This window comes from Daucus carota, chromosome 7, assembly GCF_001625215.2.
Source record: "Daucus carota subsp. sativus chromosome 7, DH1 v3.0, whole genome shotgun sequence".
NCBI classification, from domain to species: Eukaryota; Viridiplantae; Streptophyta; class Magnoliopsida; order Apiales; family Apiaceae; genus Daucus; species Daucus carota.
The window spans coordinates 7,159,253-7,176,711 of record NC_030387.2 but is presented as its reverse complement, the minus strand read 5'-3'; the positions used below and the strand labels follow the sequence as shown (position 1 = coordinate 7,176,711).

Sequence of the window (17,459 nt, the reverse complement as noted above, 5' to 3'; positions counted from 1 at the left end):
ACTAATCAAATTGTTATATACGAAACATCTGTCTCAATCCGCCGATCAAAACATCTATTTCAATCCGTTAACAACTAAACATAAATTCCAAAATAGCCTCTCTATTCTAAGAAAATAGTAATTTATTAACATTGTATGAAATAGTAATAATAAATAGAAGAATTTAAATAATCAATTATACTCAATACCTTATAAAAAGTTAGAATATCTAATTCTTGTTCATGTTTCTTTTATATTATGTGAACTTTTTGTTTTCCACATATGTGATTCATGAAAGGACGGTAGATCATCTGAAACCGATGTATATATAATAATATCACTAATTAAAATATTTCAAATTAATATATCATAAACCTCAAAAATTTGGATATCCAATTTAGATCATCTAGGATTCCTTAATCTCCTTGTTTTGATTTCATGCACAATTATTTTGACCGTATAGTTAAAATTATTATTTTTATATTTTAATTTATAATAAATTATAAATAATTAATTCTACTTATTTAAGATTGTTTGTCAAAAATCAATATGTCAAATAATAAAACACTGATGATATATTTGATTATCAACTCAAAAATTTACTTTTACAAAAATTAAAATTGCATTTAATATAATAAATTTCCGGCCAACTTTATTAATAACCCGAATAGTTTAATTTATACAAAAAAGGTACAGTTTGATGGTGAAAAACAGCTTTTTCAGAAACAGGTTTTTGGTTTTAGCTCATTTTTTTAAGGAAAAAGTAGGTCACCTTTTATTTTTGTAAAAGTAATTTTTTTAATTTTTGAGAGAATTGTTTTTAATAATAATTTAAAATATAGAATGGATTTTTCTTATATGACTGCAATTCACAACTTCACTTGCAACGAGAGACAAACATCTTCGTCTTGTTTGTTTTCGCTGAGTTTCATATTGCAAATACTAAAACCCTGAAACTCTTTCTCTCTTGCATAATCTCCTTCATTACTATACCTTCGTCTGTGAATCTCCAACTCTCCGAAATGGGTGTTGAAGAAAGACCCACATTGTCACTAAAGTTTTCGAACATCCCCAGAACCACCACAGCCCAGGAGATTCTTGATTTCTTTGAATCAAGAATCGGTAAAGCCTCAGTCTTTGCCTGTGAAATCTTCTCTGAGCACAAAAATTGGAAGCCAAGAGACTCCGGGAGAGTCCAATTCGAAACCCTGGAACACAAAATCAGAGCCTTGACACTGTATCAACAAGGGCAGCTTGTTTTCAAGAAGCACAACATCTGTTTGTCTTCTTCGTTTGATGATGTTATTATTCGACCTGCGGAGGTTTCGAATAGGGTTGAGAATGGGGTTTTGAGTGCTGGGATTTTGAGTGGGAGTGAGTGGATGAGTGTGCTGGAGAGATGGGGGAGTGTGAGAGCTTGGGTTATGCCTGAGAGGATGGCTTGTGAGTTTTGGTTGGATTGTGATGGGGTTAGCTATAAGCTGGAGGTTTTGTTTGGGGATGTTTTGGAGGTTTCGAAGTGTTGTTTGAATGGTGGGACTGAGCCTAATGGGGTGCTACTCACTGTAAGTATGCTCATCTTAGTAGTTTTTTGTGATGGATGTTTGTTTAGTTTCTTATATCTGCGGTTATATGTTGTTTTATGTATGTCCTTGTTGCTGCTGTAGCACTATCGTATTTTAGGTCTTTGCATGGTATACATATTCCTATAAGCATTTTTGTTTTCAAGTTTTTGTGAATGGGATTTTGTAGCCTAATGGGGTGCTCTTGACTGTAAGTATGCTCATTTTACTAGTTTTTGTTTCTTTGTGATGGATATTTGTTTACTTTCTTATCTCTGCGTTTATTATGTATGTCCGTGTTGCTGCTGTAGCACTATAAAAGTCTATTAGCTACACTGTATGAAACTGCATGAAAATACAAAAGAGTAGAGCTATTTATTTAATACTAGGATAAATACATCTTCACGAACATTGACTTCCTTCATTACTCCCCCTCAAGTGGAGTGGAAAGCTGAGCAGAGACTCAAAACTTGTCCAACAAATAGTAATGTTGCTTGGAGTTGGTACATGAATAGTAACTATATCTCCTACTGCCATTTCGTCCCTAACATAGTGACAATCCAATTCTATGTGTTTTGTCCGTTGATGAAGAACTAGATTAGCTGCTGTAGATAGTGCAACTTGATTGTCAACCTTCATCAGATTAGGACAAGTTGGTCAATCTCATGTCTTTGAGTAAAGCTGTTAGCCAACTGATTTTACATGTTGTGAGAGCCATGGTCCAGTATTCTGCCTCTGCACTGGATCGAGCAATCATAGTTTGCTTTTTTATTTGTCATGAGATGGGAGATTTGCCTATTAGAAGACAGTAACCACTTGTAGATCTTCTTGTGGTTGGACAGTTTTCCCATTTATTGTCACCGTAAGCAACCAGCTGAGCTGCAAAAGAAGATACTAGCAGTTGTCCTTGGTCTTTGTTACCAACCAGATATCTAAGAACTCTCTTTGCTGCTTGCATATGAATCATAGTAGGTTGCTTCATAAATTGAGAAAAATTATGAACCGGGACATTTATCTGGTCTTGTCACTGTGAAGTAGATAGTTTTTCCAAGCAATTTTTGATACTCCTATGGGTTGGTATGTGATCACCCTTGTCTGTATTGAGTTTCAAATGACCGTCCAATGATAATTTCAAGGAGTTGAATTTTGTATGCCAGACTCTTTTAAGTGATCCAATGTATACTTTTTCTATGATACGAAAAATATATTAGCATCTATCTATTTACAATCTCAGAAAGTGTCAATTGCCCGAATCTTTCATATGAAATGTAGATGATAAGTACGTGTTGAGTATGTTGATTTTTTCATTGAGCTTCCACAAATCATAAAGTCATCTACATAAACAAGCAGTAGAGTGATGGCTTCTTCTTCTACAGTAGTTTTAGTAAAAAAGTTGTAGTCTGCCTCTGATTGAACAAAACCAATGGCTTGTAATATACTTGTGGATAGCTTCAAGAACCATTTTCTTGGTGCATGTCGAAGTTCGTATAAAACTTTCTTTAATTTACATGCAAGGTTTATATCTGCCAAGCAGTTCTCCCCCTCTGCTGCAGAAACTCTACTTTCTAGACCTTTGTATCCCTGAGGCAGCTTTATGCATACTGTTTCTTCTATCTCTCCGTGCAAAAATGCTTTGAATACATCCATCTGGAAAGCATACCAATACTTCCTAGACCTTGCAATGTATATTTATAGGATGTATTAATTACTTTTAGTTAAGTGTTTTACAGGGTTAGAGATGCTCTTATACACGTATCTTTGAAAGACAATCTAGTGTCATTTTGTTGGCTTATTTATCTCTTTAGTATTTTATGGATTTAATTTTAGTTATGGTTACAGTTATATTACATGTTAATAATGTTAATATTTTATTATAAATATATTTAAACTGGTGTCTTTTTTAAATTAAACTTATTTATTTTATTTACTTTAATACTAACCAAAGACCTTCTTTTGTATACATATTCCTATAAGCATTTTTGTTTTCAAGTTTTTGTGAATGGGATTTTGTTGCCTAATGGGATGCTCTTGACTGTAAGTATGCTCATTTTACTAGGTTTTTTTTTGTGATGAATATTCTTTTTTTACTTTACTATCTCTGTGTTTATCATGTATGTCTGTGTTGCTGTTGTAGCACTATCAAAGTCTTAGGTCTTTGCAAGGTATACATATTCCTATAAGCATTTTTGTTTTCAAGTTTTTGTGAATGGGATTTTGTACTACTCAGTTTTAGGTAGCTTGTTTAATGCATGTGTGAAAAAATATATCTTTTTTGCACAATCCAGGTAACGATCTGTGTGGATTATTTTTCATATGATTCATTTTGGTTTTATATTTCATGATCAGGATGCTTTAGTACTCAACTTTTGGTAGCTTGATTTTATCAATGTTTTTTTTGCTGTTATTACACTGTTAAAGCTGCTGTCTTTATGGAAACATCCTATCTACTCCTAGAAACAGATGGGTTACATGGGTGTGTCTGATATACGAATTCTTATAATGTTGATTTTCAGCTGAAGTATGCACCAAGGATATACAAAAAGGTTTTGGGGCCCCATGTAGCTACGAGGTTTGGATCAGACCGTTACCATGTATGCAAGGAAGATTTTGATTTTCTGTGGATTCGCGAAACAGATTTTTCCACTGTGAAGTCTATTGGGCAGTCTTGTGCATTATGTTGCGAATTTGTAGAAGGGACCTCTGGTTTAGATGCCTTTTCTAAATTACCATTCTATAAAAATGAGTTCACCAAACTAGTCCTGAAAGAAAGTGAAGAGTTTCACACTTCATCTGAGCTCAATCCACTAGTAAGGTGTCCACAAAAGTCTAATTTATCATATGAGGTCCTTTTCCAGCTTAATGCACTTGTTCACAGTCACAAACTCAGCCTTGCTGCAGTGAGTCCTGATTTGCTTGAGTTGCTCAGCAGTTTGAACAAATTAAAGGCCTTGGCAATCCTTCAGAAAGTCCATAAATTGCAGTACATGTGTTTTGATCCTATGCATTTTATTAATGACCACTTGGAATTTCAAAAGAATAATGGAAAGAATTTGCAGCCATCATCTGTTAGCAAATCAACAAATCCTAATGTGATGAGTTGTCATAGAGTTCTCATCAGCCCGTCAAAGATATACTGCTTAGGCCCTGAACTTGAATCATCTAGTTATGTTGTGAAGAATTTTTCTTCATATGCTTCAGATTTCTTAAGAGTAACTTTTGTTGATGAAGATCTGGGTAAGCTTCATCCTCATACTGTTTCAGCAAGCACTCAGAAAGGTATATTTGCTAAGCCTTTCAGGACTTCCATATACCACCGTGTATTGTCTGTTCTCAGGGAGGGAATTGTTATAGGTGCTAAAAGATTTCAATTTTTAGCGTTCTCGGCTAGTCAGCTTCGTTCAAATTCAGTATGGATGTTTGCTTCAAATGAGCATGTGAGAGCAGAAGATATCAGGGATTGGATGGGTTGTTTTAACAAAATACGCAATGTGTCAAAATGTGCTGCGAGGATGGGTCAATTGTTTAGCTCTTCCACGCAAATTGTAGAAGTTTTACCACGAGAGGTGGAGATTATTCCGGACGTCGAAGTGGTGTCTGACGGTGTTGAGTACTGCTTCTCTGATGGTATTGGGAAGATTTCCTATACTTTTGCTAAGGAAGTTGCTAAAAAGTGTGGACTCAGTCATACTCCCTCTGCATTTCAGATCCGATTTGGTGGCTATAAGGGTGTCCTGGCCGTTGACAATAAATCTTCTCACAAACTATCCTTGCGTGGTAGCATGCATAAATTTGATTCAGAAAATAGGATGCTTAATATAACTAGCTGGAGTGAGTCTATGCCTTGCTACTTAAATCGGGAAATTATATCCCTTTTATCTACCTTGGGTGTGGAGGATCATTCTTTTGTGGCCCTGCAAGACGTTCAAATTCGTGTTCTCCAAAAAATGTTAAGTGAAAAAGAGGCAGCATTAGATATCCTCGAAAGCATGGGTAAGAGTGATGGTAATAGAATTCTAGCAAATATGTTGGTTAAAGGTTACAATCCAAACGAGGAACCTTACCTCTCCATGATGCTTCGATCACATTACGAACTTCAGGTTTCTGACTTAAGAAGCAGGTGTCGTATTCTTGTTCCCAAGGGCCGTATCCTAATTGGATGTCTAGATGAAAGTGGCATTTTAGACTATGGCCAGGTTTATATTCGAATAACCATGACTAATCGGGAGCTAAAAAGTGGTGAACAGACTTTCTTTCACAAAGTAGATGAAACTACGTCTGTACTGATCGGGAGGGTTGTGGTTACAAAAAATCCTTGTCTACACCCAGGAGATATCAGAGTTCTTGAGGCTGTATATGATGAGTCACTGGTGAAGAATGGCTTGACAAATTGCCTTGTCTTCCCTCAGAAAGGTGAAAGGTAGTGGAGTTTGTACAAAGTCTCACTCGTCTTGTTTTTACATATAATTTACATACCACTATATCAGATTGAGAGGCTTATCCTTCAAGAATTTAAAAGGAGGGGGTTATGTCATTTTAATACAATAATTTAATTTTTTTTTCAGGCCACATCCAAATGAATGCTCTGGTGGTGACCTTGATGGTGACTTATATTTCATAAGTTGGGATAAAAAACTTATTCCACCTCGAACTGTAGCCCCTATGGATTACACTGGACGTAGACCACGCCTAGTGGATCATGATGTATCTTTGGAGGTATATTAAATTTCAATTTTCTCATGTGTGATTATAAAAAGAGAATGTTGATGGTGTCCTAGTATTTTAATCCCCCCTTTCTATGATTTTTAGGAAATTCAAAGGTTTTTTGTTGATTATCTGATCAATGATAGCTTGGGGACCATCTCTACTGCACATTTAGTTCATGCAGACCTTGATCAAGATAAAGCTTTGAGTGAAACATGTCTCTACTTGGCAAACCTTCACTCAATGGCAGTAGACTTTGCAAAAACAGGAGCACCAGCAGAAATGCCTAGGGCCTTAAAACCAAGGATGTTTCCGGATTTTATGGAAAGGTGGGAAAAACAGTGTTACACTTCCCAAGGAGCACTAGGGAAACTCTACCGTGCTACTGTTGACTCTACAGAGCGTGAGAAGTTGGGTCCTGCCTACCCAAACAATTTCCAAGATTCTTATGATCAAGATCTTGAAGTGAATGGCTTTGAATCTTTTATCAGTATTGCTGAAGGCCACAAGGAGATGTACTTGGATAAACTTGTTAGCCTGATGAAGTATTATGAAGCTAAAAATGAAGTCGAAATTCTATCTGGTAATCTGCAAAGACATTCGTCATATTTGTTGCGAGATAATCGAAGATACGGAGAAACAAAGGATCGTATTATGATATCAATCAAGAACCTGCACAAGGAAGCCACAGGATGGTTCGACAGCAGCTGTGCAGAACAAGAAAAACAGAAGCTGGCATCGGCATGGTATTACGTAACTTATCATCCTACTCATTGTCAAGAAAGCATCAAGTGCCTTGGCTTTCCATGGATTGTAGGTGATATATTGCTTGATATCAAGTCAGTCAACAGCAAAATTTAGTCTTAGGGTATGTCTGGCTTATATTAGTAGAATAACTTTTTACTTGAAGTTAATTTGGTTGTACCTGGTATTTTACCACCACCCCTTGTTACAACCAAAGTGTTGGTAATTCTACTTGAATGTATATTTTCTAATATTTAAGTTTCACTGGTTGCTTCTGTCTTTAAGTAATATATTAGAAATTAGATCTGAGATGCGGTAATTTTTTTTTTGTAAATGAAAATTACAGCCTAACAAAGGGCAAAAACTGTAATAAAGAGTACAGTAAAATTACTGATATGCCCTTGTCAAATCCGGAATATCCAAAATGCCACCGACTGTTACAAAACATGAAGTCATCTGATATACAGGAAGGGTTCATCTGCCCTATCTCCCATTTTCCTGTCGGCGAGCCGAGCGTATTTGAGCTTCATTTTATCCATCTTCTGAAGGTACACTAATCAACACGCACAAACACAGTTGCTGAGTAGTTCATATAATTTTTTTATATCTTACTTAATTGTAATATTTCTCATTTGTATTGCTTAATTTACTCCCTGATATTCTTGACTTAGAGTGCTGCTTGTTGTTGTTGTTGTTGTTGTTGTTGTTGTCTATAGAACTTCTTTTTGTATTTTTGAGCTGTGGAATTGCAAGTTATTATGGGTGTAAGATGGGAATCCAACTATCCGTCAGTATCCAGTTTTATGGCTCATGCTTTTTTTGTCTGAGTTGACAGATAATAGAGTCTTCCGGTGGTGTTATATGTAATGAACTGACTATGCAATTAACGTAATAACAACTTCAAGCGTCTGATTACAAAAGAAATGATACGCTGAGCTTTCGAGAGGCCCAGATCTCTCCAGAGAAAACAAGTAAAATAACAAGATGACACAATATTCAGATCCCCTTCCCAACAACCCTCGCCCCCCTTTTGTGTGATTGCAGCTACACTTTACTGTTTTACCCCTTGACCTGAGTTGTTGACTTCCTTAGATGAAATGTCCTTCCTGTCCTTGTTCTGTCTCCTCGCATATTTAATCAATTCCTTGACCGGTCCTGGTGTCATGACATTACCCCCGGCCCAAAGATTCACCTTGTCCTCAAGGTGGAAGTGAGGGAACTGATGTGCAACTAAAGCTACTTCCTCCCAAGTTGCTTCATAAGCCGGTAAGGTCTTCCATTTGATCAGTGCCTCCAACTGTGAATTCTGTCCCACTTGCACTTGACGGACCTCTAACACTTCCTCTGGCTCCACCACTAACTCCATTTCAGCATTCAGCTGTGGGGGTAAGGTTGGGGATACTTGAGCCAAGCCCACAGATTTCTTAAGTTGAGATACGTGAAACACTGAATGTATGCGACTGTCCTGAGGTAGATCCAACTTATACGCAACCTTACCAATGCGCTGCAGGACTGTAAAGGGACCATAAAATCGAGGGGACAGTTTTTCAAAAGGCCGTCTAGCAAGTGATCGTTGCCTGTAGGGTTGCAATTTCAAGTAAACGGAATCCCCCACAGCAAATTCCTCATCTCTTCTCTTAGCATCAGCAGCTCGTTTCATCACCTGTTGAGCTTTCATCAGATTGTAATGGAGTTCAGCCAACATGGCGTCTCTCTCCTGTAACAATTCGTCTAAGCTATCCACAAAAGTTTGTCCTCTTCCCACACGCATCAGATGAGGGGGGTCTCGTCCATATAATACCTTGAAAGGGCTCAGTTTGGTGGAACAATGCGGAGAAGTGTTATAAGAATATTCCGCCCATGACAGCCACTGTGCCCAAGTCCTTGGCTTGTCCCCAACAAAACAGCGCAAATACGTTTCCAGACCCTTGTTAACTATTTCAGTTTGTCCATCCGTCTGCGGGTGGTAGGAGGTGCTGCGTTTCAAATCTGTACCCTGAAGTTTAAATAATTCCTTCCAAAAGGTGCTGAGGAAAATTCTGTCACGGTCAGAAACAATTGACCCGGGGAATCCGTGAAGACGAACTATCTCTTTCACAAAAACCGAAGCAACTGTGTATGCATCAAACGGGTGACGAAGCCCAATGAAATGGGCATACTTAGATAATCGATCAACTACAACCAGAATGGTGTTAACCCCTTTTGAGAGTGGAAGCCCCTCCACAAAATCAAGGCTGATGTCTTCCCAGACCAACATGGGAATGGATAATGGCTGCAGTAACCCTGCTGGTGATTTCTGCAAATTTTTCTGCTGTTGACAGATACTACACTGTTTAACATATGTGGAGACATCCCGGCGCATGCCTTTCCAGAACCATTCTTGGGCCATTCGCAAATACGTCTTCAATTCACCCGCATGGCCCCCAATGACAGAATCATGGTATTCTTTGAGAAGAGTGGTTATATAAGCCGACTGTCGTGGTAACACGAATCTCTGCTTGTACATGAGACGGTTGTCAACTAAGTGAAACCCCGCTTGTTCATTCGTCCCCTTGTGCAGTTCCTCAATAATGAGTCGTAACTCTGGGTCCTCCTGGACTTCTTGATCCAGCTTCGTCCACTGTACCCCATGTGTAGTTAGCAGAGTATTGCAGACCAGATTCTGTAATGTAACTTCACCCACTTGCTTACGGGAGAGAGCATCCGCGACTCGATTGGACGCACCTGGCTTATACTGCACTTCGAAATCAAACCCCAGAAGTTTTGTCACCCATTTCTGGTAATCAGCATTAACTTCTCGTTGTTGAGTAATGAACCGGAGGCTTTGTTGGTCTGTCCGAATAACAAAATGCCGCCCCATAAGGTAATGACGCCATTTCTGAACTGCTAAACAGATTGCAATTAGTTCTTTTTCGTAAATTGATTTCTGCTGTGCTCGACTTCCCAACAGCTTACTAAAATATGCGATTGGGCGCCCCTGTTGCATCAACACTGCCCCAATGCCATATCCACTCGCATCAGATTCTAGCACAAATGTTTGTTTAAAATCAGGTAAAACCATTACTGGCGCTGAAACCATAGCAGCTTTGAGAGTCGAGAAAGCCGTATCCGCCGCCTCAGACCAACCGAAATTGTCTTTGCGCAACTGGTCTGTAAGTGGCTGCGCTATCTGAGCATACTTCGCCACAAACTTTCGGTAATAACCAGTTAATCCCAAGAAGCCTCGCAAGTCACGTAAATTCTGGGGTACAGGCCATTCCACTACTGCTTGCACTTTGTCTTGATCGACACCAACTCCTTGGGCTGATATGACATGACCCAAGTAACCCACCTTCGATTTGCCGAATTCACACTTCTTCAAATTCGCAAATAAGGAGTGTTCAGCCAGTAAACCGAGTGCCACCTGCATGTGTTCAGTGTGCTCCAACTCCGTCTTACTATACACCAAAATGTCGTCAAAAAACACCAAAACAAACCTCCTTAAGCACGGCCTGAATACATCATTCATTAGTGACTGGAACGTCGCCGGGGCATTCATCAACCCAAACGGCATCACCAAGAATTCATAGTGCCCGTCGTGTGTGCGAAAAGCAGTCTTGTGGGTGTCCTCAGGTTTGACCAAGATTTGATGGTAGCCTGACTTAAGGTCTAACTTTGAAAAAATTCGAGCACCATGAAGTTCGTCTAACAATTCGTCTATCACCGGAATAGGAAATTTATCAGCCACTGTCTCCTTGTTAAGAGCCCTGTAGTCCACGCAAAAACGCCAAGATCCGTCTTTCTTCTTGACAAGGAGGACTGGGCTCGAAAACGGACTTGTTGAGGGCTTGATAATCCCAGCTGCTAACATCTCCGTGATCAAGCGTTCAATCTCATCTTTCTGAGACTGAGGGTAACGATAGGGACGGACCCCTACTGGGTTACTTCCTTGTTTCAGGCAGATCGCATGTTCGTGATTTCGAACTGGGGGTAGGCCTGTGGGTTCAGCAAAAACCTGTGTGTGCTGCGAAATTGTTGTGGCGAGGAAGGCTGGAATGGTGGTGTTGGCCAGTAGCTGCGTGTCTTGTGCCCGGCTGGATTCCAAGCTACTGCACTCGACCCAGTACCCCATCTCTTTCTTTTTAAGCATTCTGAGCATGGATTTCAGTGACACCCTAGATTTAACCAAGGTAGGATCCCCCTTTAGAGTAATAAGTTCACCTTCCACTTCGAATTTCATTACTTGAGTCTTCCAATTGGTCATTACCACTCCCAATTTCTCTAACCATTGCACCCCTAATATTACATCTGAACTCCCCAACCCCAATGGTAAGAAGTCCTCAATGATTTCCATGCCTCCATCCAACTGTAGGCAAACAGATTTGCACACGCCTTCGCCACGAACTGCCTCCCCATTACCAAGCGAAACGCCAAAACTGCCCGAAGGTGTGACAGCCAGCCCCTCAGCTTGAATTAAACTTAGTGACAAGAAATTGTGAGTGGCCCCTGGATCTATCATGACCACTACCTCACTGTGCCCAATCAGCCCACGCAATTTCATGGTTTTTGGGTTCGATAAACCAATAACCGAGTTGAGAGAAACTTCCCCACTGATTTCCTCAGTCGGTGGTAGCAATTGCTCACTGTCAGCCCCTTCACTCTCTTCATCATCATCTTCTGTAAGAAGGACACTTAGTTCCTTTTTCTTGCATCTGTGGCCTGTGGCCCATTTTTCATCACATCTATAGCATAGTCCCTTAGCTCTTTTGTCCTGCAACTCCTTGTCTGTTAATCTCCGCACTTCCCCCACTGTCCTGGCCAGGTGAGACACCGAGTTTGGGGACTGGACAGAGCCGTGAGATTCCGAGCCAGTGGAAGCTACACTACGATTGGAAGGAGACATGGGAGAGGGCCCCAAGGTGTACGGAGCTACTGCTGTGGAACCCTTAGTGTACGAGGACAACGACCCTGATTTGAAAGAACTCCAACCCTGTTTCTTTCCATTTGTTACCCTGTGCTTCTCCTCCACCCTTATCGCGATTTCCATAGCTTGTTCCAGATTTACTGGGCTTAGCAACCTCACTTCTGCTCGAATCTCCTCCTTAAGCCCATTTATGAATTGCCCGAGCAGAATATCTTCCGAAACTCGATCCAAGGGAGCCACTGTCTCAATAAATTTGCGTCGATATTCTTGCACCGTGGTAGTCTGAGTTGTAGAGAGCCATTGCTCATAGAGGGAGCCACCACTAATAGAACGAAACTGCCGCAATATAAACCCCTTAAGATCACTCCAACGGCGAATCGGATGTCGTTTATTTTCCCATTGATACCAACGCAACGCCTCACCATCCAAGGCCACAGCAACTGCCTCCAACATTTCATCCTCCGTCATACGATAAAAGTTGAAATAGCGCTCCACACGCAAGATCCACCCATCCGGATCCTCCCCATCAAATATAGGCATATCAAGTTTACGATAACGCCAGTGGCCAGGCCCACCTCCAGACCCTCCAGCCACATAACCACCGCCCTGCCCTCGTCCCCAACCACCAGCACCGTTCACACCCAAACCCATCCCAAACCCCTGTACCCCATCATCCTTTCCGCGCTCCAAGTGATGTGTATCAGCTGAGAGGTGAGGGTGCATACCTGGTGAGGCTGGAAACCCTTGTGTCACAACTGGTGGCCGGTTGACACTACCCTCCGCCTTATCCCCACCGGTTAGTGGGTGAATGAGGAGCCCAGAGAGAGACGACTTGATCTCCGTTTGAAACTTCAGCTGGTCAGTTCTCATAGTGTTAATGAGCTGCTCCTGATACTCTCTACTCCGACTGATCCGCCCTTCAAGGCGCCCCGAGATCGCTTCAAACTCGGTCCCCATCCTCAGATCTGCTTTTGCCTGGTTCTCGAGGATGAGTTCCGTGAGCGAGTGACGCATCGCGTCCATCGCACGCTCCACCGCCTTCGTTACCATCTCAGCCATTGTTTCCTCCATCTCAGTCGCCTTCTCCTCGAGTTGATCAATTCGTTGCGCTACCGTCGGAGGCCCCATCAGATCGAGGGCTCTGATACCACTTTGTAATGAACTGACTATGCAATTAACGTAATAACAACTTCAAGCGTCTGATTACAAAAGAAATGATACGCTGAGCTTTCGAGAGGCCCAGATCTCTCCAGAGAAAACAAGTAAAATAACAAGATGACACAATATTCAGATCCCCTTCCCAACAACCCTCGCCCCCCTTTTGTGTGATTGCAGCTACACTTTACTGTTTTACCCCTTGACCTGAGTTGTTGACTTCCTTAGATGAAATGTCCTTCCTGTCCTTGTTCTGTCTCCTCGCATATTTAATCAATTCCTTGACCGGTCCTGGTGTCATGACATTATAGCACTTATATTCTCTGTGTTGGTGTGAGGTAATGCATTTGTTAGGTTTTCTGCTGTATTTGAGGAACTCACAATGAGTATATAAGCAAGCAGGAAATAGAGTAATATAAAATGTAGGAAAATGTATAAATAGAAAAAGGTCTAGGACAGATATTGATCGGAACATTCTTTAGATAAATAGCAGGATATATGTGTTAATAGGGGTCTCACTTCTGGGAGGCCTACTGTTCTATCAAGAAGGAAACAAGGAATGAGAGTTTCTTCAACGAGGCATCCAGGCTATTGATATATTTGTTAATGGTGTTGAATTCTATCCATTCCACTAAGTCATTATAAAGTGTATTTCACAGGCCATTATTATTATTTATAAGAGACAGTAAAGACGATTATTAATAAAGTTGTAGATATTTTATACTATTATTTATGTTATATTAAGTTTATTTCAATGTCAATTATATTGATTTTTGTATTTGGGCACCAACTGGTGCCACTATGGCATTCACCTTTCTGACATGGATTACCATATGGAAAACTGGTTGGTCAGGTTCCTCTGTCGCATGGAGTCTGTCAACACAAAGTACAACAACTTCATGAGCATTGATATGATAATCATCGATCAAAAGGATTAAAAGGTACGCATTAAGGTTCTGTTACAATCTTACAAACATTAAAGTCAGTCCTTTGGTGTCCTGATTAGAGCTTAAAATGCAAAAAGTTCAGCAATACAGGGAGATGCTTTTGGTAATATATTGATTTTTTACTTTCTGGGCTGCTGCAATCTTTGGTACTGGATCGATTACTCTTTTTATATTCATATATGTGCAAGCCATGATCTTTTTAATTATTATTTACACTTCTACAATGTCACAAAACTTTGAAGACTTTAGCTGCATTTTATACAAATCTAAAGAAATGTTATCTAAAGTCACATTGAATCCCACTCAAGGTCTGGATTATCTCATGCCACAAAATGAATGAAATACCAGCTTGTATGAAAAACACTTCTTCTGGCACCCTACTTGAGCTACACTAATTGAGCTTACTGCAGCAACTTGACTGTATTTGTTAAAAAAACTTGCTATATGCTTGTCCATTTTCATGTAGGTTTTGGACAATTCGGATGCCATGTTTGATCGTGGTTTTTCTCCTAATTTTCACAAATTCCTTGACCCCTTAACAGAGCGTGCATACTCTTTACCAGAAAGTGCACGTTCCATTGCAATCTTAAGATTGATTTCCCCATCATGATCCAAACATAGTGAATACATTCTTCGAAAATCCACTAAGCATAGCTACTCCAGTTTGTTTTGCTATCACCAGTGTGGCATACGAGCCACTGATATTCCAAAACAAAAGTTCAGGAACTTCATACCCATTTTTTCTATAAAAAAAATCTGAATGGCCTCGTAATCAGTCTCCCATTTGTTCTGTGATCTTTTAATTACTGCAAAATTGACGCAGATTTGCTAATTCTTTCTTTCAAACCCTTATTACTTCATTTTTACTATCCAATGAAAGTTAGTACTAAAAATACCTTCTAATTAGTGTGTGCTCTAATTGTTTTGCAAATATAAAGTACCATATATTGATTCGATTATGTGTTTTTCTCATTAGTAGATTATTGTGAAACAAGACAAGCATATTTGAACAAAATATTAAGCTATTTGGTAAATGTATCACTTAGTTGATAAAATCTATTCTATCTACGTTTGTTTAATTTTTTTGGTATATATTTTAGTGTTTTATCAGTAATTGTCTTTCTTTAAGTAGCCAGGCAGCTTTAGCAATCTTTCAGCAAAACCTTAGTTTTTGAGTTTATCATTTATGCAGGATATTACATATTTCTTAGCCTACTTGCTATTGATCTAACTTGGTCCTTATATTACCTGTTAGTGGTGGTAGCTACAGCAACAGCACCTACACCTGTCTTCAAAGATATGGAATCTAACAGACACCTAGTTGAAGTGCTGATGTAATTTAAACTCTCTCTTTTTATACTCTGATACAATTAAAGGTTGTTTACACTTTACATCTTTGGAAAATAAATGCACAAGTTATTTGACTAATATATAATACGATATGGTTTCAGGCTTTTGAGGAATTTAAGTAATTATGTACTGTTTTTTGTTAACAAACATATACACATGCATATTTGAGTATATATAATGGTACATATACATAGGTATTTATCAAAAATACGCCTACCTATGGACCTGTTTTTCAGAATATATAGATATAATTTTAAGATAATTAGAAATGTGTGTAGTAAAACTGTAAAAACTTATACTAAATCACTACTTACTAACCGGAATATTAGTACGAACAAAATTAATAGTGAATATGTATGACGCACTCGGCTCATCTCATTTCTTAATGTGCTGATACAAGAAAATTTTATTTGAACATAAAAATTTAGTCTGACCAAATATAAAATCGATACTCCAAAGTATATTCCTAATAGTACCTCATATCGTCATATTCTGAACATAATTTTGGAATATCGGTTGTTTTTTTTAATTGAAATCATGAAATGTTATTAAACAAGCTACATTATACTTGATGAGAATATTTTGTTTCAGCTAGTGGTATACATACAAGTATGTTAGGTTGATGAGCTTCAATAACTAGTTAGATTTGTGAAGTGCAATTTAAAGGTTTATAGTAAGGAGAAAATTTGCGTTACACTTGTCAAAGAGGTGTAAATGGCTCTACTTTGATGTGATAAATGAATCTTTTATATATTTTCTTCCTTGCACGACAACTATTTCTCTATTTATAAATTGTCATTTCGGATTACTCTGATGATTCATTTAAATATTATAGGTGTAATGTACTAATGTGATTATGAAGTTGAGTCAGGTTTCACAGTCAGAGATGAGATTTCTACATGCAAAGTATGTGTGAGCTCTTATTTGTTTTGAGTTTGAATGACTTTCATATTAGTAACTGAGGTGGGTCTTGATGGGATCTAGTAAGGGCGGGATGGGTCTAGCGATACCGGGGTGAGGTCTAGTTTGGTCTCTTGGACGTGGATGGAGCATGTCTGAGACATGTTGGGAGTCTAAGAGCTTCAGTGGACCCAGAATGGATTTAGTGGAAGGGGTCTGGATCCCTGGTCGGTGATGACACATAAAGCACGGGTGATATGGGTTTTCTCTTTAGTTTCTATTTGAATATGTATATATCTATATGCAAGTATGTAAGTATGTGTGAGCTCTTATTAGCTTTTAGTTTGAAGGATTTTGATGAGTATAGATGTTATATTAGTTTTTAGTTTGAAGTACTTTTAGATGAGTATAGATGTTAATGAGATAGAATGAGTAAAAAAATCCATTGGCGGTGAAAGTTGCAAATTTTTTATTCTTTTTTGCTAAATAAAGTTGCAAATTTTTCAATGCCAATAGATGAATATGATTTAGTTTTTGTTTTAAGGTGTCACCATGCATGTTTTCATTCAAAGCAAAACCTGGGGGCTCATCTCTACTTAAATGGTGCCATTTCAGAGCTGTCTATACTTCCATACGAACAACATTAGAATTTGGATTTGTAAGATATTATTCAAGTTTGTTATAATAACTAAAAACTCAAGGATATGGTCGCTTTGGTTTCTGGATCACCAAGTGTGTTTTGCATTTTCAGTCAAGTATTTTTTTTTTTTTTTAAAAAGACATTTTTAGGATATTTTCTTATGACAAAAGATTAGTTCTAATTAAAATGGAGGTACGATTCTTGTGAAATTTTGAAAGAGCTGGACAGAAATGATCTCCTCGTGAGACAACTTCTTCAAAGCAGAACAAATAATTTAAAGTGTATCGATTAATTATTTTCATAATTTATTTTTAAATTTCTCTTTTGTAATTTTTATTTATAATTTTATTTTAAAAAAACAAAATTTTGTGCTTAAAATTTAACCAGCTTTTTTAATTTGGAACACAGAAAATAACTTTTAAAATTTCGTTAGAGATGAATTTACGCCAAATTTGATATAAAAGTATTCCTTCCGTCCCGGTCAATAGTATACATTGGGGACGGGGGCGCGACACGGATTTTAATGCTTCAATATAATATAGTTCTATAAATTATTTTTAATTTTTTTTATAAAGTAT

The 17,459-nt window shown here is 38.5% G+C and overlaps 1 protein-coding gene across 8 annotated transcripts; it reads left to right on the top strand.

Moving 5' to 3' along the window:
* The first annotated feature begins 860 nt into the window (after nucleotides 1–860).
* LOC108196319 (RNA-dependent RNA polymerase 2) lies at nucleotides 861–16,754 on the top strand. 8 transcript variants are annotated; one of them, XM_064081017.1, is made up of 8 exons: nucleotides 861–1,544; nucleotides 4,055–5,958; nucleotides 6,104–6,254; nucleotides 6,348–7,534; nucleotides 13,898–13,985; nucleotides 15,247–15,325; nucleotides 16,177–16,247; nucleotides 16,326–16,754. In XM_064081017.1, exons 1-4 carry the CDS (start codon nucleotides 1,002–1,004, stop codon nucleotides 7,101–7,103), a joined length of 3,354 nt encoding a protein of 1,117 aa, XP_063937087.1. In that variant the 5' UTR covers nucleotides 861–1,001; the 3' UTR covers nucleotides 7,104–7,534; nucleotides 13,898–13,985; nucleotides 15,247–15,325; nucleotides 16,177–16,247; nucleotides 16,326–16,754. The 8 variants fall into 8 exon arrangements, with proteins under 8 accessions (XP_063937087.1, XP_063937090.1, XP_063937084.1 ...); XM_064081020.1 differs by lacking the exon at nucleotides 15,247–15,325; XM_064081014.1 differs by having other exon boundaries at nucleotides 16,177–16,754.
* Nucleotides 16,755–17,459: the final 705 nt, after the last annotated feature.